The sequence below is a fragment of the Oryctolagus cuniculus genome, chromosome 9 (assembly GCF_964237555.1).
Source record: "Oryctolagus cuniculus chromosome 9, mOryCun1.1, whole genome shotgun sequence".
NCBI lineage: Eukaryota > Metazoa > Chordata > Mammalia > Lagomorpha > Leporidae > Oryctolagus > Oryctolagus cuniculus.
Genome location: NC_091440.1, coordinates 13,723,416 through 13,747,012, shown reverse-complemented (window position 1 = coordinate 13,747,012; position 23,597 = coordinate 13,723,416). Strand labels below are relative to the sequence as shown.

At 44.3% G+C, this 23,597-nt stretch overlaps 1 protein-coding gene and 1 long non-coding RNA gene across 39 annotated transcripts in view; both read right to left on the bottom strand.

Moving 5' to 3' along the window:
- The window catches only part of DOCK9 (dedicator of cytokinesis 9), a 325,197-nt gene that overhangs the window by 69,086 nt on the left and 232,514 nt on the right, over nucleotides 1-23,597 (bottom strand). For 25 of the 38 annotated variants that reach the window (XR_011378719.1, XM_070048650.1, XM_070048660.1 and 22 more), the window contains exons 28-35: nucleotides 14,551-14,697; nucleotides 14,260-14,343; nucleotides 13,492-13,603; nucleotides 10,024-10,202; nucleotides 9,686-9,799; nucleotides 7,516-7,633; nucleotides 2,537-2,670; nucleotides 310-424 (exon numbers count right to left, since the gene is read on the bottom strand). Coding sequence is in view for 37 of the 38 variants with exons in the window: in XM_070048650.1 (XP_069904751.1) it covers nucleotides 310-424; nucleotides 2,537-2,670; nucleotides 7,516-7,633; nucleotides 9,686-9,799; nucleotides 10,024-10,202; nucleotides 13,492-13,603; nucleotides 14,260-14,343; nucleotides 14,551-14,697 (1,003 nt within the window). In the remaining variant the exon portion in view is untranslated. Of the gene's footprint in view, nucleotides 1-309; nucleotides 425-2,536; nucleotides 2,671-7,515; nucleotides 7,634-9,685; nucleotides 9,800-10,023; nucleotides 10,203-13,136; nucleotides 13,179-13,491; nucleotides 13,604-14,259; nucleotides 14,344-14,550; nucleotides 14,698-23,597 lie in introns of all 38 variants that reach the window. The other 13 variants (XM_070048669.1, XM_070048656.1, XM_070048655.1 and 10 more) reach the window with 1 other exon arrangement.
- LOC138843759 (uncharacterized) lies at nucleotides 17,838-20,909 on the bottom strand. The gene is made up of 2 exons (XR_011378721.1): nucleotides 19,921-20,909; nucleotides 17,838-19,532 (listed from the first exon to the last, which is right to left on the bottom strand). It is a non-coding gene; the product is annotated as an uncharacterized lncRNA (long non-coding RNA).

Sequence of the window (23,597 nt, the reverse complement as noted above, 5' to 3'; positions counted from 1 at the left end):
CAGTGGATGTAAGACCTCTCTCTCTCTCTCTCTCTCTCCCCTCCCTCCCTCTCTGTAACTCTCACTTTCAAATAAATAAAGAAATCTTAAAAATAAAAAACCAAACAGGCCTATTCATATTTTAGAACTCATTTTCTGGAAAAGAAAATTAACAAAACTGTTTTTTTTACATTAAGGCTTCTGTTTCTATTACACTTAGTCAATTAACTTGCATTTCAAACAAGAAAGAAAATGCTTTTAAATCTGTATCCTTTCAACTGACAGCAATTTAAAAACAAAGAAGGCAAACAAAATCCCCATTTTACCTACCATCAGACATGCTTTTTAAGATGTACAGGAAGCACATCAGTAGGCTCTTAATCTCAGACTGGTCAAGTTTGTCACAGCGAACCACAGAATTTCCCAAAGTGTTACTCTGTTGATGCTAAAAAGGAAATACAGGTGATTTTTTCTGTTTCAGATTACAGGGAAGAAAATATCATTTCACTGTTTTCCTTGGAAGTGAAAATTCTTAGAACTGAGCAGAGTCATACACACTGGAAGATACAAGTAAACCTGCCAACTACGAAACCACAGGCGAACCTTCACCCGAGTGGAAAACACGCACACTGCTCCCCCGCGGCTCTGGCTTGTCTCCTTTGCACACACTCCTGAGGGGTGAGCCAGAAGGCACAACCTTGCACAATGAACAACCCGTTTTAGTTATGCAAGGTCAGACCTTCTGGAATGCCATGTGAAACCTCATGCAAGAAAGCACGTGTGCAGGGACTGAAGACAGACACGAAGGCTGAGGTCCACACACCAACCACCTCCTCAGGGACACAGCGGCGCCCGCGTTCCTGCTGAGAACCAAGGCTGCGGCACTGTCGGTCAGGGGACAGCCTGGGGCTCTCCATGGGCACTGCCAGGGGACAACAGGCAGGGCCCAGCAGGGACAAGGAGGGGCACCTCAGCACTGCATTGCCACAGGCTCTGAACTGATGAGGTGACACCAGCATCAGCTTAGCTCAACACCGCAAACGTCAGGAAGCTCAGGGCGGAGGGCGAAGGCAGTTTTGCCACTAGGCAACAGGTTCCCATAAGAAAGAAACAGAACAAGAAATCTGTTTCATGATTACAAAAGCAGGAGTTTAAAAACCGCACGTTACATTTTCAATGAAAAGCAGAAACATTTTTTTCTCCCTCTGGCCAAATACCAAAGAAAAAGATCAGTGAAAAAAGATGTTTCACTCAAGATACTGGGGACCAATTGGAAAAAATATATATATATACACACATACATACAGACATTTTATACATATATACATATATATGTATATATATAAATCTGTGAAAAATGGATTTAAAAGGTAAGTTTATTGTGGTCCCCAAAACACTTGGAAATCTGTATACAGTTGTTTCATAATACACATTTTCCATGAATGCTGAAGAGCCTTCATATGTAAGAGGGAGGCTGAATTAATAAGAAAAATGAATTTTTTATTTAAGAAAGAAGCGTGTGTGCGATTAGTGGCAAAACTGGCCGGGCTGCATCGTCCGGCCGCCAACTGCAGCCACCAGGAGAACTCAGTACTTCTCGCGGTGGGAGTGCGGGCGCCGCATGCAATGTTTCCTCGGGCAGAGGTGGCGTCATTAGCAGGGAGAAGTCCACAGTGACCCGGTGTCTCCTGGCTGACTCGCAGCTCTCCTCCTCCTCTGCGGCACTGCGTAGGACACAGGCGGAGTGCCTTCTAAGCAGCTTTTCCCTCTACGCACGGAGGCATGTTGGGGTCAAGGGGAAAAGGTCAATGCGTCACGACACACACTTGCCTGGACAGAACTTCGTTCAGAGATAATCACGCCAATGCCAGGCACACACTGCGTGACAAGATAACAACCCTGATGCCGAGAAATGATGCTTTCCAGATGATGTCTGAGACCCCGGAACAGATCCCTAAACAGGTCACCACTGGCCTGAAACTGGAAATGACTTGGGAAAACGGCACCCAAGGTGATACTGATCTACTGCGTTCCAGGCTTAAATGCAAGGCTTATCCTCTCCCACAAAGTCGCAAGCAGTCTGGGCCTTTAGTAAGTTCAAGAAAAAAGGTCAGTTTTGAAGAGGATGTATTACGGGTGGGCACCGTGTGCGCACAGCGACTCCGAATCAGGCTGTGTCTCAGAATCACCTGTGAGACGAGGGGATTTTCTTCTGGAGCTAACGTTGGAGCTGACACCCAGGTCATGGTCAGTTGTGTTATAAATATTGTTCTCTTGCAAAAAGGCTGCAGGGATTCTGAATAGCACCACGTTGTTCGAGGTGCTCCATTATAAACACATCCCTGATCCGAAATCCTGGAAACAAGAGTCAGGGAATTTCAGGAAATGGGCCCCAACCTTAGATTAAGCTCTGATCATCTGCTCCAGGCTAACTGAGTAGTTTAAAACAATAAAAAAATCAGGTCACATTTACTAGATATCATAACTTGCAGCGTGTTTACTTTAGGCTAAATCCATTAGCCATAAGAGACACTTATGTTACGTGAAAAGAAGTTACCTTCTCCAGGGAATTGCTCTTCTCACTGTTCCTCTCCGGAAGGCTGTTACCCGAATCCGTGCTTATAAGAGACCCTCTTGAGTCAGCATTTCTCACGCTGTTGACGTTTGGAGTAGAAGCTGTATATGGAGAAGCTAAACGGAAATTAAACCAAAACCAAAGTTTTGTTAAAACATAGCAAAATTAAGGTGACTACTACATTTCATGGGAAATTGCTTTTACGACACTTAGATTTCCTGTTTGGAAGCTGGATCAAGTGTTGACCGAAACAGTAACTTGAGGGGTGGGCATTTGGTACAGTGGGTAAGGAGTGGCTAGGACACCCCCAGCACATATTTGAGTCCCTGAGTTTGAGCTCCACCTCTGCTTCTGACTCTGCTAATGTGTAACCTGGGGGGCAGCGGGTGACGGCTCAAGTACGAGGGTCACTGCCACTTTTGAGAAGTCCCAGATGGAGTTCTGGGTTCCTGGTTGTGGCTTGGTCCAGTTCTGGCTATTGTGGGCATTTTGGGAAGTAAGCCAGCTAATGAAAGATCTCTCTCTCTCTCTCAAATAAAATCAAAACATCTAAAATATTCAGATGTAATTATCTATTCACTTATTAGAAAGCACCTTTGATTACCAAATTGAAAGGGAAACACTCTGTTTCAGAATGGGATAAAAAGAAGACAAAAAAATCAAATAAAAAAAATTAGACTATACAACAAACCAGTGGTATTCAAACTGTATGCTAAGGTGTCCTGGTAAGCTCTGATGGGTAGCATGGGCACATTATGAAGGAAAGCACTACGATACTGTGCTAATCACGGGCCAGAAATTGCAGCTTCAACTTTAGGGCATGCTGAATTCCTTTTTTTTTTTTTTTTCTGAATTCCTTTTGACAATGTCCTGTCTTTGTGGATATGGGTATATGGTGATTGCTATCATAAAAAGATGCAATCAATATGGCACAGGAAATGAGGTCAGCGGCACACAATCTAATTCCACAGTTTGAGACGCTGTGAGTCTATCGGGCACACACAACTCATTAGTAATAATTTGGTTACTAAAAATTAATTAAATCTTTTCTTTAAATTTATGAGCATTATTTTTTTTCAAATGCATACTAAGTTGATATTATAATACATAAGTATTTATGCTATTTTGTGTTAAAAATCTAAAACACACGGGGCTAGCACTGTGGTGTAGTGGGTAAAGCTGCCACGTGCAGTGCCGGCATCCCATATGGGCACTAGTTCAAGTCCCAGCTGCTCCACTTCCAATCCGGCTCTCTGCTATGGCCTGAGAAAGCAGTGGAGATGGCCCACGTTCTTGGGCCCCTGCACCTGTGTTGGAGACCTGGAAGAAGCTCCTGGCTCCTGGATTTGGATCAGTGCAGCTCTGGCCGTTATGGCCATCTGGGGCATGAACCAGCAGATGGAAGACCTCTCTCTCTCTTTCTGCCTCTGCCTCTCTGTAACTCAAATAAATAAATTATTTATTTCAAATAAATATTTTTTAAATATCTAAAAACCAGAACTGATAGTTTAGATGTGAAGATACCATGAAAAACTTACTGTGACAACAGGGATGTTGTGAATGCAGAATACTTAGGAATCTCTGCTATACAGAGTTCCAAACAAAGGAAATCTAACTTGGAAATTAAATTTGTGATGTCCACGGTGGGGAAAAAATGGTACGGAAAAGCAGAATCAGCCTCCACCTCTTTACTATGGAAGTTGTTAAAGTAATAGATTGGCCTCCTGTTTAGATAAGATTTAACAAAATCATGTAATTAATGACTCTCTGGACTTGCACACTGTGCTGAACCAAAGGCATGCCTCCAGCAGAAAGAACTGGCTCTGCAGATGGCACAAGGAGACCTCCGGCCCCATGCTTGGCTGCTGTGAGCACACCCTCTTAGCCCCAAGCTGAAGACGCCCTTGTGACCAGCACCTCCTAACCGGCAGACCATTTTCAGATTTCAGTAAGCAAATAGTGGCCATGGACTTGAGACATTTCTACGTTAAAAAGTAAAGAAACAAATGAATATGGTTAGCCCCTGTGCTGATCAAAAGTGATTTGTAAGTCATTCAGTTGTTACTTTAAATCTGATGGCTAATGACATAAATTCATCATTTCTCAGGCAATGTCTAGATAATTTTTAACCTTAGAAGGGAGATCTGAAGCATCAAAGTCATAAACTCTTCCCCCTACCAAATTCTTAGGTCTATCCACCACTATCCTTGAAACTCATTCAGCATATTAAGACCAGAAAAACAAGAGTTGTGAATTTCAAAATACACATGAAGGCTGGAATGTGTAGAGCACCAGGTCTTGCTGTCAGCCACGGGCTCCATCCCTTTAGGAATAATCATCACAGGGAACAGGTCAACACCCTTGAAAACACTTGGGGCATTTTTATACATTCAAAGAGAAAAGAAACACATTACAGCCAAATTATAATTCTAATATAACTGCACTTCATGCTTACTGTAGAATTCAGAACTCAGGAGAAAGAGGGCTTCAGTAAAGTTAAATTAGACCATACATTTTCTGTTTTAGGATTAATTCCAAAACTAGAGTCGCAATTTAAGGCAAACAAATGGAATATGATAAATCAAAATAAACGTGCTTAGTTTGTTCCTCTCTGTGTGTGTATGTGTGTGTGTATGTTTGCATTTAATATCATGGCCCATGTGAATAAAAAGAAAAGTTTAGCTCATCCTTCTCTCCTTTGTACTAACAGTCCAATGTATTATACTGAGTAGGTAGAAGAAGAACTCTGAGTCTAAGATGCTAACCTTTTAAAATGAATATCTGTAATCTCAGAGTAGTTTTTATCCAGGCAATGGTTTAGTTCCAGAAAATCGGAGGCTGCATGCTCTAAAGACATTTTTAAAGCCGGTGGAGTGTGCACTCTCAATATGCATGGAAACGGGATTTCTGCTAAACAGAGATATAAAGAGAAAGTCTGCTTTTGACAGATAAGCAGCAGGACCACAACTAACTGGAAACTTCCTGGTGAATAAACAAAGGGTTGCTAAAGTCTCCAGGAAAAACCAACCAACCACAAAACAGTAAATCCAGCTCAAAGGTAGGGCTTCCCAGAAGGAACTCCTAAAAGGGAACAAGGATGCAAGTTTTGAAGATGAGAAGAAACACAGACAAAACCTGAGTACAAATAAGGCTGACTTCTTATGAAAACTAGATCTGGATCTTGAAATTGCAGAAAGAATGAGAAGGAGCTGTATCCATCGCAAATCCTCTTCATAACTGCACCATGAACCCCCAAGCAACTGACAGCTCTAAATGCCAGGTGGGTCTTGCTAAAACACTCACTCACTTCTCTCTACATTCTCAAGGAATCCCAAATCCTAACAAGACGAATGCTGAAGTGGCCAAGAGTCAGAGGAGTGAAACGCCCCACTCAGTGTGGCTTGCTCATTTCCATCAAGCACTGGACACTTCTCTAATGACCCTACAGAGGACTAGCCAGAGAGGACAGAGCATGAAGATTTCCCACACATTCCCAGCTCCAGGCTCATCTGACTGGCTACTGAGAATGCCATAAAGCATAAACAATGCAAAAGGACTGCACTTCCAATTATCCTTGTAAACAAAGATTCCAAGAGCCTGATAGTGAGTATTTTTAGATTCACTGACCATATGGATATCTGATGTAACTACTGAGCTGTGCTTCTGTAGTATGAAGTATGTAGTACTTGCTAACATAAGAGTCAAACAGCAGCACTGTACATACCACACGCACTGTTTCGGAGATGTAGATAGGGAGGCGTGGCAACTACTTAGTGGTGCAGATCTGAAGCCACATCTGTCTCGTTTTAAAGACAGTGCTGAGATCTGCTGCAAACAAACTCTCTAACGAGGGTCTCTTCCCTACTCCTGGAACAGTGGCTGGGCGTATGGGCAGCCAGAGGAGGCCAGTGAAGGCCCCAGCAGAAAGGCACGGGGGCACAGCAGCCAACATGAGCAGAGTGTTCACTGGCTGCGGGGCTCTGCTGCAAGCATTTTGCATGAATTAGCCCTTTCAGTCTTTACAATGCCAGTTGAAGGTATAACTATTAAAATATACACAGGGATAAATAAGGTTAAGTGTGAGGACTGTAAGATAAAGTTGGGCATTGGTGGAAGCTTCTGATTTTATATTCCACCCCATTTTATCACCTACGTGAAACAGCATATTAATAACAAAAACCATTATAAAAGATAAGAAGGATGATAATGTGAATTAATTAGGTAAAAGTGTGTCATTAATTCTGCACCATGGATTTGTCCCATTCTTGGGTGGCCTAACCACTAAGCATACTAGGATGCCAGATTTACTCAATGTGTGGTAAAGTCAGAATATGACTGTGAACAAAGAATTGTGTGGCAATTCTTTGAAGATGTATGTATATATATATAATCTATTACATATATATGTAGCATTAGCTTTATGAATTTGCTAGAATAGGGGCTCAATATAAATCAGATATGAATAGGTACATTTTCTCACATCTATTTTCTTCCACAATTTCATATTAAAAAATATTGTAGGGCAAAAGATTATTGAAAGCTGATTTTAGGATTGACTTCTAGCTTCAAACTTCTATGTCCTTTACGAGTTACCCAATCACATGTTATCTGAATCACAAACAGGACAAATCCTTGTGTCCATCAGCACCTGTGAAGGAAGACACCTCCTTTCTAAGAGCAAACGCTGAGGTTTCCAATGACAAATCAGCCTAACAAGCATTAAACACAAAGTCAGCCACAGCACGTGATCTGAAGTGCTAAGTTCAGGGTTCACAAGCATGTGGGGCCTCTGCTCCAGTGTGTGGCTGACAGACTGCAGTCGTGAAGTGTCACAACCAGGAAAACTATCTCCACGGCAGCATACTCAGAAAAGACGACTCTGCTGGGACTCCTGGTTCACGAGTGTGCGTGTGAACAAGCTATCTGATCGGAGACATGGGACCGCGGCTGGACAGCATTACCAATGCCAGAGATGGCGCCCAGGAGGTCCTTGTGCAGGCTGTTGTCCAGCGTGTTTCCCTTCTGTGGCGTCACAAGCGGGTTCACGGCTGGCAAGGCAAGGGAGTCCTCCTTCACAGTCTGTCAAGGGCAGAAGAGAAGAAAGAAGCAGAGATGAAGAACAAGACTCACTGACGCACTCGAGGGTGGGGCAGAGTGATCTGAGGTGGTCAGCCTGCAGAGTGGGAGGAGTGGAGCTGCACAGGCTGTGTGCTGGGTGGGGGTGGCGGCACAGTGGGCAGAGCAGGGGCAGGGAAGGGGTTGGAGCACACAGGATATTGAGGGGGGAGTGAGGAGTCTCGTTCCATAAAACCACCACTTCTTCCTCAGCCGGCCTAGCACCCGCCTCTTCCCACCCTCAGACCCCAGCATTTCTTCAGATTCTCTCAGAAAGCCTGCGCTCCTTCTACCTGGACACTGGACTTGCTCTCAGATCACAAACGACCTGAAATGAGCAACAGGGAATTACAACAGCAGCAACACCAGTCTGGGTGTCTGGAGCTTCACACGAACTCGCAATGCAGCAATTACACTAATTTTGAAGTTTTTCCCAAAAAGGGGGATTTCACTCTGGTGAAAGCCAAAGACTGACTTTGTGTTCATTTTTCTCAGGACCGAAACAATACAGAAAGCACACATTTTGCCCTGAATTCCTTACTGTGGTTAGAAAAGCAGACTGAGTCATAGAACACGTGTGTGAAATGCAGTGTGTTACAGGGTGGGGTCAACAAGGTCCATTTAGGATACAGAAAGTTTACAAGCATTGGAACAGCAAAAGTAATTAAATATATTAAAAATAGGTTTTAAAAAAGCATGGATCATCTCCATGGGACATTACTTGGGAAGTTTATTTGGAGGCGAGGAGGTGGTGTGAAAATGAGGTGACACATTACTGTTGGGGGTAAAGGGACAGAAACATACATGGTTACTCAGTATATGGCACAATGGCACAGTGGGAAGGTAACAACAGAGCCAGTTCACGGTCTAGAATGAAAGGGAAGTCATTGAGCTGGTAATATCTGTACAAAGTCACAGCAGATAAGCCCTCTGAGGCCAAGAAAAGAGGTTCAGAAAGACAAAGAATACACATTTTAGTTTATGAAACGTTTACAAACTTTGATAATCAAATACTGTTATAAGTCAGTGCTTAATGCCTTTTGCAACTGAAATGTTATAAGGAATCTGAGAGTGAAAATGCTTGCAGAAAGTTGCACTGTAAAGTGAGTGCACTGTAAAGTGAGTAAGAGGACAAACCAATGTGTATCTAAGACGGAGAAAAAATAATCATCAACCAAAAAGTTTAGAAATAGTTTCTGGGGTCATCCTTTAGCCAGCTTAATTTCTAATGCATCTTTAAATGTTTGCCCAAAGATAATACAAATCAAAATGGTCAGTTCTTGGGGTGGCAACCTCATGCCCCTCTCCTTGGCAATGCTGATACTGCGACTTTCTAGTTTTTATAGACGAGAGAAACTGCAGTCCATGGAAGTGGCTTTTCTAAGACTGCAAAGCAGGTTACTGTCAAGCTCTCACAGGGCACAGGGTAAAACCATGTCCATGTTTGTTTGTTCTGCCCTTCCACATACATTTTTGTTTAATGCACATATGAAAATCCTGAGGCCTCTCACGACACTGGGCTGGGAGGGAAGCAGAGTTCTTATTAAAAGCTGAAGAGGAAGGCATTATGCACCGACTCCATCTTAGCTAGAAATGCGACTCACCAGGAGCACTGTAGCAATAAAAGGGGCTATCTCCTGAGCTCAGTAGTGCCGCCACCCCACCTCCCAAATCCATGTCCTCCTGGAACCTCATGATTCAACCTTATTTGAAAATATGATTTTCCTAGATGTAAGTTAAATATATTGAGTCAAGGAAGGTCAAACTGGGTGAGCCCTACATCTGACCACTGGTGCCCTTATAAGAGGAGATGGAACACAGAGATACAGACACACAGAGATACAGACACACACCATGGTTCTTCCCAGAGAACCACCAAAGGCAGCAACTCGACCCACACTGTGATGGCCTATGAAAGAACAAATTTCTGCTGTTCCAAGCCAGCTGGGTTGTGGCGCTCTGTGACGGTGCCCTAGGCCCCCACACAGCTGTGTGCATGGAACTGTGTTTACGTACACTGCCGGGGTTCACGGGGAAGGGAGACACGTCCCGCACGTTGATCCGCTGGACGTTCTCTATGAGCAGGCCAAACAGAGGCAGGTAGAGGGTGGCGATCCTGGCCTGATGACTCTGGAAGAAGACACACGTGGTCAGTCTGTGCCCCGGCTCTCGGAACTGTGAGGCCATCTCCTTTATTTGTTTGTCTATGAAGACTAACATTTGAGTTCATTTCAAAAATCAGAGAGGAGTCTTAGTGTTATGACTTCAAGTTTTCTACTTGGATGCTTTCTTTAAGTCACTTAAAATAAAGGATATTTATTAACACACAGTTCCTTCCACTGGGCACCACTCACCCTGGAAGCGTATCTGTCATCAAAAGCGTGCTTTATCAGCAGGTTCTTGAGTGCGCTGATGGCAATCACACGGACCTCCCGAAACTCCTGCAGTGCGGCACCCACCTCCCTCAGTAACAGCCCCACCAAGAAGTGGTTCCTGCAGAACTCGTCTGTTAAGGAGTAGTCAAGCTGAAGGTCTGAAATGAGGGTGGGAGCTACTTTAGTCAGGGAGGAGGTGACGCTCTGAATAAAACAGAAACCATAACCCAGCCCTTGCACAACACTCCTGGTGTCAACACACGATGAAACTTGGCTTCAAATGGAGAAGGCTGATTCTAAAACACAGCTCTGCTTAGCACACTGAACTCTCACATGATGACAAATTTAAGTACAGGTAATTGCACTGGATCTTGATTTTTGAAACACACATATATTTATAATTAAATTAAACATATATATAATTAAATTAGTGAATGGCTTTGGGACTAATTTTTAGACAATAGAACACTGTATGTTACATTACAAACATGGTTTTGTATCAAGTTAAAAAATAAAGTTATTATACAATTGAAAGAATTGTGGGGGGCCAGCACTGTGGAGTAGCAGGTAAAGCTGCCTCCTGTGGCTCCGAAATCCTATATGGGCACCAGTTGGAGTCCCAGCTGCTCCATTTCTGAGCCATCTCCCTGCTAATGTGCCTAGGAAAGCAACAGAGGATGGTCCAACTGCTTGGGCCCCTACAGCCCTGTGGGAGACCCGGGTAAAGCTCCTGGCTCCTGGCTTCAGATAGCCCAACTCTGCCCCTTGCAGCCATTTGTGGAGTACACCAGAGAATGGAAGAGCCCTGTCTCTCCCTCTCTCTTTGTAACTCTGCCTTTCAAATACATAAATAAATCTTAAAAAATAAAAAAGAACTGTGCAAGAGTGTAGTAAGCATGTGTGATTAAAGAAAGAATAAATATGCATGGCTGACTGAGATGTTGTTCACTACATGAGTTCATTTATCCATTTCCTGGTTATTAATGCCTACAGTGTGTTTGAAATGAAAAAATTAGCATATAACCTATTTATTCTGCTATCACTGAATGGAAATCTATTCAACACAGTATTTTATAAAATATCTTCTTAATTGTTCTGCATCTCTAAATACAAAATTAATATAAACTAGTAAATCAGCAAGCTAAATGACAAAACTGAAAGCCCTTCTGGAAGGGATGAGACAGAATTGAAGATGAACTCTACGGAGGAAGGCAAACAAAGCAGCCAGACTTCACTCTCAAGCTGAAGTACACACGTTCAGGAAGCCGGCACTAGGACCTGAATTACTACACTGACTCCATTATTACAGGAAAGTCTATGGACCCCTTCCTTGACTATAATCCCACTGGAGATGGTTACTTCTAAATTTACTCCAAATACTGACCCATATCCCGTGACACACTTCAACAAAGGGGAAAAATGTTCATTTTTTCAGAATGACCCTATTTACCAATTACAGTTATTAAGCACAATTTATCCAAACTATAGTCCACAGCTTGGATTCACATAAGTCTCTTAGGAGAAAGCTACCTATGGTTTGACCGTGCACACTTATACCCTGTGCTTGTTTGTAAGTACATGTATGTTTGCACACTATGTACGTATGTGTGTACATGGAGATGCACATGAGAAGGCAGGGGGTGAAAGAAGACGAATGCTAAGAAGATTGATTCCTATTATTGTAATCAGGCAAATTATCCATGCACAACCCATGTCTACCTGCCTAGGGCAGCCCCTCTTGCTATCAAATACCCTGGGAGTCTGCAGAGAGCTGGTGTGGTTATACAGGACAAACAACTGGGCCCTCCTGGGTTAGAGGCCACCATGGATATGAGCTCACATGCTCTGCCTAATCACTCAGCTCTTTATCAGTTGAGAGGGACGAAGAGTGACAGTCCCCAAGTCCAGGTGACTGTGAGGTGAGGGGTGTGATGACATGGAATGTAGGGCTGGAGAGCAACTCATTCCAGTGGGCACTGAGAGGAGGAGGAGGAGCCCCCGGGAGCCCCACGAGGAAGTTGTGGGAGGTGAAGATTCCCAGGGGTGGGGGCCACTATTTGAGATTGAGGGTGGCCGTGCTACAGGTAAGCAGGGATGCCTGAAATGTGGGGAACGGTGGGTGTGACACGAGAGGGAGGGGCTGCGGTCAGACCAGGGGATGCTGCCTGCCTGGCTGCTTCCCCGTTCAGAACACTTCCGGCAGATGTGCGTGTGCTCTGCTAACCTCTCACTTCCTCCAGCTGTTAGCCAGCTACGCTATCTCAGGTGTCATCTCTTTGTAGACCCCCTTTCCGCTATTATTATTTCTCGTTAGCATTTATCAGTCTCTTAACATTCTATTATTTCACTGGTAAAGAACAGCCAAGGATTTTTTTGTCTGGATTGCCCACAGCTGTATCCTAAAGCTGGAGAGTTGGTGCTAGGTAAACACTGGTGGAATGCATGAATGCCAACTCCAGGGCCACAATCCCCCTTCCTGTCCTTTGAATGCCTCTTCGGTTACCTGAGGTGTCATTAATTATTTGGTGGCATGCTTCTACCTTTTTCCTTCCAGAACAAAGCTGAGCACATATGTGGCATTAAATGCAATAAATTTTACTTGATAGACCTGACAGACTACTTTGTTTATTTCAATTTACTCAGTGCATATTAAGTAATCTCTATGAACTCACCTCTCTTCTAAGTCAGAGGATACAGACAGTTGATAAAGACTCAACATGCAAACATAAAAAGCAGGTGACAAAGCGGTGTTGCCTAGGACTTAGGCTACTGCTACCAAGATGGACAAGAACTATGGAAATGGTGGAAAGCACTTTTGGGGTGAAGTGGGGGTCTTTTGTTCATTTTACTTCAATATCCCTGAGTACAAAGCAACCCCAGGAGCAGAACACCAGATGCCTCGCGGGGATGTTACAGCAATGTCTTAGCTACAGTGAAAACAAACTCACCTCTTTATCATGCCTTTGAAAGTGACCCGAGTGTACAGGAAGGTGCCTGAATGAGAGCGTATGCAAGCACTCCAGCAAGCACTTGCATTCTTTTTCTCTCAGAGGAGGAAAATGCAAGAAGGCAAGCACCAGCCTCACACCTACCTACAGGAGTGTCATTTGACTCCACGGTTGGTGGAAGAAAGGCTAATTCACAAGAAAGAAGGAAAATGAAACAAATAAAAGATAAACTATAGTAAATCAAATGGATTTCTAGTGTTTAAGCAAAGGAGTTTTTCAACGAAAAGGAGTCACACTAGCATGATCTAGTCCGATAAGTCAAAAGTAGGCACCCAGATAACATTTTGTCAATACTTTTTTAAAATGGAAATTTAACATGAGTTCATTTATCAGTGGGAAAAAAAAGATAAAATTCCAATATTAGATTTGAATCCATTTTCTTGTTAAAAAACAAGCAGCTCACTTTGTAAAAAGATGAACACATGTGCAGAAAGGTTACCTTGGTACCTCTGAATCCGGCCTTTTCCAAACGGCATTGGTAAATTCAGAGGGATGTAATGTTCATGATTGCACACGACACGGAGAAACTCGAACTTGTACTCAAAGAGGGTCTGCAGGGAAAAAAGTTGATTCATAAGCTAAATATCACACTGGGAACTTCATACAGATCCTTAAAGTTCCACGTGAAATAGCACAGCCAATCTTCAGCTTCTTCGCCATCTGAGAACTGCCTGTAGAAAGGCTACAAGTTTGCTTGAAAATCGAGAACACGTTTCTTTAAACGATGTCCTCAACAGACCTTAAAGGCACTTCTTATTTATGCTCCTCCTATTTCTACAATGAATTCCAAACTCAATACAATAAAAAAGATTAGTAAGGCAGAGCTACGAAAGACAAAAAAAAAAAAAAAAAAAACAAGGAAGAGACAGTAATTTCTACCAGAGAAAGGCTACATGGCTACTTCTGTTACTGTGTTAAGTAAATTAAAATTTATAAAGAATATAATTTTAGTATCACAGATGAGAAGTCATTTCAGGTGTTCATGAAAAAATCAACAGCTAAGTTACATTCTCATTCCGTGTTGGACGAAGTATCATACTGTGTTTCTAATGCTTCACACATACTAATGCAAGTAAGTATGAGTATTTCCAAGAGAAGAACCTAAGTTTTGCCTCTGGGATGGAAACAAAATTTTGATGAGAACTGAAACTGGTAGACTTCTAGATGTGAATCAGACAACAGGAACAGTGTGCAAACCCCACATTACCTTGGGGTCTCCAGGAGCAAAGCAGCTGATGTAGTTGTTGATCTGCTTGAAGACAAAGCCCCTGTCCATGAAGGTGAAACACCTCTGCGGAGAAAAACAATTCACAAGGATCGGTATCTCAGGCTCAGACTTTCTGGAAACATGGGTTCCGGTCAGTATCATTAATAACTTGAACCTTTAGCATAAAAATATGCACAACATTACTGGGGCATCTACACTACATGGGTCAGTCTGCTGGACAGCCACTTAAAAAGAACACCGTAGTCATAGGCTACCTGCCATAGGACCTACCTTGATGAAGACAGCAAGGCTGTGATTGGCATTCTTGGATGCCTCTGGGTTATCTCGAAACTTCTGAGTGATGTGTGGCATCAGCATGTTGACAACAGTTTCCACTGCATGATGGTAGGATGCAGGGAATCTCTGGTTTCTCAGCAACTAAAAAGAATCCAAGCAAGCATTCACTACTTTTAAAGCACTATCCTTTGGGGAGGGAAAGAAATCTCACCCATGAGTTCATTTTCTAAAACCTAGAATTCTACTTGTATTGGTCTGAAATCGGTTAAAAATGAATTATTCTTCCTTCTCTCAAAGTGCAATACAAGAGTTCCAATGCTTCAGAGTAGGTACCATGAGTTAGATCTGGATCTCAGATTTCAGCATGATAAAAGTCAACTTGCAGGTGTTTGTAAAAACATGGATATCCGGCCTCTAATCACAGAGACTCACATTCAAGAGGTTGGCAGGAGTGCAGAGAGCAGGGGTAGAACCCTGCATTTTTTTCCTGAGTATTCTTGGTGATTTTGAACAATCTCTTTAGAAAGCACTGGACTGCAGTTAGTTTAAGCTTCAAGTATGCAACTGAATATAAACAGATTGATGATTACATGTGAGCAGTTTAAACTTCGTGGAAGTAGTTAACTCTGCATAATCTTTCCTCATCACAAAGGCTTACCTAAAAAATTTGACTACTTAGCAATTTGCTATCATGTATTATCTAAGTGTCAGGCACTGTGCTACCGATTTTCGTTCAATTCTGCTAAAATCTCTGAGTTTAATCCCTGTCTCATAGAGTCAGAGAGGTTATGTAAATAGGTCTTCAGTCACACAGTGGAGAACGACTTAAGCCCAGGTCCTCTTTGAGTCCAAAGCCTGTGTTCTTTCTGCTATGTGAGACTGCACTGCCCACTGTCCCAGCATGGCCCCGTAAACAGAAAATTCAGAGTCTGAAATGGAAGGGCTCTGAATGAAATGCTCTGTTGCAGTTCTCTACTCACTAGTGTATTTAATTTTTAAGCCACAAGAGGGGGGTAGTCTCATTCCCATTTTACAGGTCAGGAAACCAAGGCCCAGACCAGAAATGGAATGGTTCTGGAAACGGGGCAGACAGATTCAACCACACTCTCTTTCTTCTCTCCTTTAGTAACTGAACCTCTGAGTTCAACAGGGAAACATGGCTATTCAGAAAGAGACTATGTTTCTTATTCTAATTTGCAGATAAACATGAACCACATGACTCAGGTCTGGCTGATGCAAGCGGGTCTGAATGAAGTGACATGTGCCTCCTTTGGGCCACGCCCCTGGAAGGAGTCCTTAGCTTTCCCTGTTTTCTTCTTCCCCGTGCCTGGAATGTGTTGCGGTGACTGAGCCAGCTTCTCCACCATGTGGATGAGGGTAACACCCTAGGCTGCATAACTGGGGAGAACGAGCTGCGTCCCTGAGTGACCTTGTGGAACAAGCTGCGTACCAGTTCACAGTTTTCCAAAATAGAGAAATAAACCTACCACTCTATTTAAGGTATTATTTATTTTGGTCAGTTTTTTTTTTTTTTTTTTTAATTTGACAGGTAGAGTTATAGACAGTGAGAGAGAGAGAGACAGAGAGAAAGGTCTTCCTTCCGTTGATTCACTCCCCTAATGGCCGCTATGGCCAGCACTGCACCAATCCGAAGCCAGGAGCGGGTGCTTCTCCCGGTCTCCCATGCAGGTGCAGGGACCCAAGCACTTGGGCCATCCTCCACTGCCCTCCTGGGCCACAGCAGAGAGCTGGACTGGAAGAGGAGTAACTGGGACTAGTACCTGGCGCCCCAAATGGGACTAGAACCTTGGGTGCCAGTGCCTCAGGCGGAGGATTAGCCAAGTGAGCCATGACGCCGACCTATTTTGGTCAGTTTTAGAGCAGCCAAACTAGTACCTCAATATGAAACAAGTAGTATACTGTAAAACTGGAACTGGCACCCAGATACTTCTGATAAGACAGCATATATTATTTTTATGCAACAAATATCAGAACCTAGCATGAAAATCTGAAACACTAGCTTTGTAGTAATTTCAATTCTCAAATCAACAGCAAGGAAATCTCTGGGAATGTACATAGACTTGGGACTCCAGTGAGGTAAGGATAAGAAACAAGAATGCCAAGTTTGGGACAGGCATTTGGCCTGGCAGTTAGGACACCTGTGTCCCGTATCAGAGTTCCTGGGTTTGGGTCCCGCCTCTGGCTCCCAATTCCAGCTTCTTAGTAATGCAGACCTGAGAGGCAGCAGATGATGGCTCAAACAGCTGGGTCTCTGCCACCCACATGGGAGACCCAGATTGAGTTCCCAGCTCCAGGCTTCAGCCTGGTCTAGCCCCAGTCACTGAGCGTTTCTGAGGAGTGAACCAAAGGATGGGTGCTCTGTCTTCACTCTCAAATTTAAAAAAAAAAAGAAGAAGAAGAACATGAAGCCTAACTACTTTTAAAATCACAAGAGCTAATTTTGAGATTCGCAAGGGGTTTTTGTCTGTATGTACAACCAATAACTCTGTATTTGAAGTGTTAGCATCTACACATGATCAGCTCCCAGGACCTACAGCAACGTCAAATGCAACTACCAGGCATGCTGGTACAAGCTAGTACAAGCTAGCCGCTCCTGAAAAAGTGGTTCCCCCTCTCCACCCCCTCACCCCCCATCCCTGCAAGCAAAAAACAAAAAACACCTGTGGCCTTCAGTGCAGGGCTAAATTAACGTCTGCTAAACCCATGCAAAGTGGGTGGAGAACTTTATCATCATGAATGGATCATGTGGACAACAGGTGAATCTATTCAACAATGTTATTATCACTCAAACTGGGACAACAGGACATGTACACATGACTGCCTCCTGATCCGATACAGCAGAATCAGCTACACAGTATCCTTATCAGACAGAATGAAACCTTAAACAAATTAAACCTCAGGGTGTAACTACAAGTTTACAGGAAATCTAGAGGATTGAAACCCTGTCATAGGGCACTGTGACGTCACAATCAGCCATATATAAAATGTGGCAAATTCTGCAGTGCAAATAACCCACTTTCTTCAACAAACACTAGGTCACTTCAAAAAGTTCACAGAAGTTTATTGGGGTGTAAAAGTTTTTTGAAACCCATGCTTCTGTGTATATTGCATTAAAAAGACAAATAGAGAAAAGTCTGAGAATCAAAGGATCCTTAGGGGCACATCAACTAAATGCAATGTGTGGGCTTTATTTAGATCCTGATTCAGACAAGCCAACTGTGAAATGACATTTTCAAAACACCTGGGTAAAAGTGAATACAGCTGGGGTGTTAAAGCATAAGGAAATATTGCTTATTTACTTTGTTTGGTGTTATAACAGTTAATAGTTATATCTTACTTACAGGTTTATCTGTTACAGATAATACACTGGATTTTTATGGATGAAATGACAAAATAGCAGGGAACTTTTTAAAAGGTATTGTAGGACAAAAAGTGTAAGGGTGCATGTATAAGGCAAGAATGGCAGAATGGTGACAACTGTCAAAGCTAGGTGATGGTTATGTGAAATCTGGTTTGCTATTCCCTCTACTTTGGTATTTATTATGAAATATAACTTCTGATTTAAAAGAAACCGAAAAGAACAGCGGACAGTTTACATACTGCCCCATCCTGAACACTGCTGAGTGAGGGGGAAACGACATCTCAGTGGAAACGAAGCGTTTCCTGCTGTGACAAGCAGCTACAGAAGTCCTAATTTGGCAGTAGAACTAACTAAACCTCCTCATGAGATACGACACACATCGAAAGCTACTGAAGACCTAGAGGTGCTTATGGAAATGACTATAAACTGAAATGGAAGGAAACAGTCTTGGCTAATGGTCTGGTGCCAGGGTGGAGTACAGAGGAGCAGCTCAGAGCACAGGACATTGAGACACTCAGAGACTTCCCAAAACCCCAACTCCGATCACATGGCCTGCTCCAGGATCCACTGGCCCGACCACCACCCTCCACTCCTCTGCAGGGCCTGCCTGCCCAGCACGGGTCCTCCCAAGTCTAGACTCCTCCACCTGCTGTGTACCCTGTTACCTGCCCAGCCATGGGACAGACACCTACATGTCCTCCTGTTGGCTGCTCAACTCCCGCCGTGGCCCCTCGAAGGAGTGCGAGCTCTCTGAAGACCCACACCCAGTTTTGCTGCAGAGGTCCCTGTGGGAGCTGCTGTTAATAGCCAAGTCTTTGCACAGACCCCGCCGTAGGCTACCCTGCACCCTACACGTTCATGCTCCTACAATTGCTGCTGCCCAAATCATCGCTTCATGTGTGAGGATGTTGGAACAGACTTCTTCATTCCTTACTGGGTTCTTCCTCCCTCTGGTAGGGTCTGCAAGTCTCTCTTCTATGAGCTCGTTGACTGCACTCAGATATAACAGATGAGATGCAAACAGGAACACGTGGAACAGTGCTGGGGAGGAATCTGCCCAGGACATCTCCCAGCATTCTGGAGTTGCTCTCCCACATGGGAACCCCTGCATTATTTATTCCCCCATGTTCTTCCACAATTCCACTCCTTCCTCCTACCTCCTCCTCACTTTCATTCACAAACATCAGTCTACTCTACACACTCATTTACCTCACTCCCTGCTGCGCTGGTGCCATGAGAAGAGCACCTCAGAACTCCAACTGCAGGGAACACCACTGACCTGGAGCCCCTGCGACTTTCTCCAGAATGCACGGCAGCATCTCTGCCACGGCCACCCACACCTTGCACAGGCTGCACACAGCCCGTGCCTGCAGGTGGCAGGGATGCTGCCTGCTGGGGGTGTGGGACTCCTCTGACTGATTCTGGCTCAAGGACTTCCCAGTGGCCTTGCTCACCTCTCTGAGAACTGCCCTGAAGTCTCATGGGCTTCCTTCCTCCTGTCTCTCTCTCACGCTGGGTCAGATCTACACTGCCCTTCGAAGGCTCTCCGACTACCTGCTGGGCACTTCCCTATTCTCCCTCATAATCACTGGACCTAGTAAATCTTTTTTTTTTCTTTCTTTCTTTCTTTATTTTTTTTTTTTTTTTGACAGGCAGAGTGGACAGTGAGAGAGAGAGAGACAGAGAGAAAGGTCTTCCTTTGCTGTTGGTTCACCCGCCAATGGCCGCCGCAGCCACCGCGCTGTGGCCGGCGCACCGCGCTGATCCGATAGCAGGAGCCAGGTGCTTCTCCTGGTCTCCCATGGGGTGCAGGGCCCAAGGACTTGGGCCATCCTCCACTGCACTCCCTGGCCACAGCAGAGAGCTGGCCTGGAAGAGGGGCAACCGGGACAGAATCCGGCACCCCGACCGGGACTAGAACCCGGTGTGCCGGCACTGCAAGGCGGAGGATTAGCCTAGTGAGCCGTGGCGCCGGCCTGGACCTAGTAAATCTTAAGCATGGGTAGTGCTACCTGGTGGCCCAGAAGAATGCAATCCTTTTCCCCAGAGGAAAAACGTAGGCTTATGATTTGTGCAGACTGCTGCTCACAAATCTGTTTTCCCAGGACACTCTTCTCTGTCCACTGTCCAAGCTTGAACCTCCATCTGCCCACTGGAAATCTGTTTGTGCCGTCACTGCTCCTTGTGACAACAACTGCTGGTTGCTTTCTGGTACCTGTTCTTCCTTCTCTCTCACGGTAACGGAACCTCAGCTTTGGCTGGGTGTGTGGATACCCAGAATATGGATTATCTTTACCAGCATCTCTAGCAGCTGGGTGAGGTTGTGTGACCAGGTTTGGCCAATACGGCAGCTGCAGCAGTGATATGGATAACTCCTAAGCTGTATCCTTAAAGGAAAAAGCCCTTCCCCTTCCTACTGGCTACAATGAGGATATAGACCCAGTTAGATCAAAAGCAGCAACACGTGAGAGCAACAAAGCAATGAGGGGAAAGTCTGGGCACCTCATAACAGAATCTCATATGAACTTAGAATTCCTTTAAACAATTTATTTATTTATTTGAAAGGGGGGGGGCAGATAGAGATCTTTCATCCTCTGGTTCACTTCCAAAATGGCCATAATGGCCAGGCTGAAGCCAAGAGCCTGAAACTCCACCTGGGTCTCCCATGTGAGTGGCAGGAGCCCAAGTACTTGAGCCATCTCCTGCTGCTTTCCCAGGTACATTAGCAGGGAGCTGGATCAGGAGAGGAGCAGCTGGGACTTGAATGGGTGCTCATATGGGATGCCAGTGTTTGCTTAGCCCTACTGGGCCATAATGCCAGCTGCTGAGCTTAGAATTTCATGTGAGATGAACTAAACGTTTATTTTTCTTCTTAAGTCATTGTTATTAGTTCTCTGACACAGCAGCTGAAGCCTACTACCTGCCAAGTGTAACCCATCACTTTCCTTCCTCTGCCTCTCTGGTAAGCTCCTTCTGTGCCCTGGCTCCCCACAAAATCTCACCTTCCCATGTTCTGTTTTAAGCCACAATATTGAGGTATAATTTACAAATATTCAGACTTTCAAGAATAGTTTGGCAAATATTTTTAAATAAAAAATAGTTATTTTCTCTATTTGAAAGGCAGAGTGAGAGAGTACCAGAAATTAAGAGAGAGAGAAAAGAGAGAGAGAGAGGTTCCTGCTTGGGCCAGGCCAAAGCAAGGAGCCCAAACCTCCATCTGGGTCTCCCACACAGGCAGCAGGGGCTCAAGCACCTGGGCCTCCCAGGACGCATGAGCAGAAAGAGAGTAGCCTGGATTTGAACCCACACTCCAACATGGCATGCGGGTGTCCCAAGCAGCAGCCTCACAACACCTGCCCCACGTCTTGTAAGGGAACACAGCACCACAGTCAAGACGACACAGTACACGTCTGTCACCCCAGCCTCCCCTCCAGTTTCTGGCAGCCACTGCTATTTTCTCTTCGTGTAGTTTTTCTTTTTCTAGAATGTCATATAAATGAACTCGTACAGTATGTGGCCTTTTGTGTCTGACTTCTCCCATGTAATATAATACATCTGAGATTCATTCATGTTGTTCCAGGAATGGGGATTTTGCTCCTTTTAATTACAAAGTGGTGGTATCCAATTATATGGAGGTGGCATAATTTTTCTAACCACCTACTCATTGATGGACATTCGAGTTGCTTCCTGTTTGTGAATCAGGCTGCTATGAACATTCGCATACAGGTCTTTGTGTGGGTAAAAGCTTTCATTTCTCTTAAGCAAATACCTAGAAGTGGAACTGCTGGATTGTATCAATGGTTTTGTCTTAATAATCTCTTATTCATCTTCATCCTAATCCCACAGCATGTCTCCAACGCTAGATCTTCATCAGCGTCACCACAAAATGCCATTTTATGTTACTGAGGTGAGAGAGGGATTTAAAGAGAAATGCTTTTTAAAATGACAGGAGAATAGATTTGCTCCATAGGCTGTTTATACCACAGGGGTTACAGACTCATTGATATGAGAGTTTCTGAGTCACTCTACTAACACTTCTCTTTTTACCTTAACACTCCTGCTACAGGCCCAAGATGTCTCTGTGTGTGTGATTTCTACCCAACTCTGCTGCTTGGCTTCAGAGTTTCTCATTTGCTTCGGTTCTGAGTCAATCTTCCCCGTCCACTGGCAACCCATCAGCCTGCGCTCTGGCCCCCAGCAGGGCATGAGCTGTGTCTTCTGCCTCATTGAAACTCATTCTCCTCTCCCTAGACTGGGGCGTCCTGTGAGGCCCAGGTCAAGTCCATCTCTCTCAGCACATTAACTCCTTTCACTCTTCCAGCTCTTACATATACCTCCCTGCATTCTGCTCTAATTCGCAGCTAAATGTTTTCTTTTTCCAATGACTATGCCAGCCTGAAGGTTGAGGATTCATTCTCTATTTGCATTTTCTCTGTACTCTGTATATAATAAACACTCATGGATGAAAATATAGATATTAACATTCCGCCTGTGACATATGTACAGTGTTTACATATTCAGCTTAGGGAAATGTCCAAACAGTCCATTTAGGATGGGAACCATACAATCGTTTCTTCCACATTACAAATAAAAGTCTTTTCTCAAGTAAGCTGGAAAACAGCTAAAGACTAGACAAGGAAGACTGAAGGGTGTGTATTCACCCTATTCTACGCCAAGTTTTCCAAGTGCCTCTCTTGAAGCACACCTGTGGAACGCCAGTAATTAGCTGGATTCAGAGTGGGAGGAAAGGACATTCAAAACGAGTCTGCTGAAATTATAGTTGCTAAATATAAGTGATGGCAAAGAAACACCAAAAAAACCGTTGACTACGGAAGCTGAGAGCTGAAGGAGGACTCCCTTAGTAGGCCTTAATGAGGTCTGTTTTATGTTTTCCTCCAAAACCAGTCATACCTTCCAAGCACCTGTCACCTATGAAACACGAGCATCTACCACGGTCATACCTCATCAACCCCAAGCCGCGAGATCCATCCGCTGCAGTAAAGAAGCTCTTATCCCAGGACAGAGGTTCTGACTCATACTGTCCCAGAGTGAATGTAGCAGAGCATTTGCTTGGGGAATGGCAAGGTGAACACAGGTGGCCACTTCCACTTTGTGGCTGTGTGCAAATTCACCTACCCCTCCATGTACACCAGGTGCAGTCACCCCACTACCACCAGGGATGTTCACAAATGCACCCTGAAGGCACCAGCTCAACACACACTACACCTCTAAATGCCAATCTGTGCTGGAAATCCTTGGCTGGAGACTTGAACTAACAATGAAACCACTGTCTTGTTCTTATACCAGTTCATGGTCCAGGTGTCCTTACATGATGGCTGTTACACCACTTCCACCTGGTCATAGCATTTTAAGAAAGACTCATCAATGAGGGGAAAAAAAAATCAAGGTCTGAATTAGGAAGACACTGAAATAATGACTAATTATCTTCAGTCTGCAAATATAAAAATTCGAAAGGGATTTGATCAAAGTTTTGGAAATCAAGAACAGTGCAGGACTGAAAAGTAGAAATCTGTTGAAGCTCCCAGATCGACAGCGTGCGATGCAGGCGAGACAGGAGCGCCACATCTGCGGGGACAGCGCAGCGGGGGCGGGGCTCTGAAGGTGAAAATGGTAAACTGCCCAAAGGGAGTTTCTACGC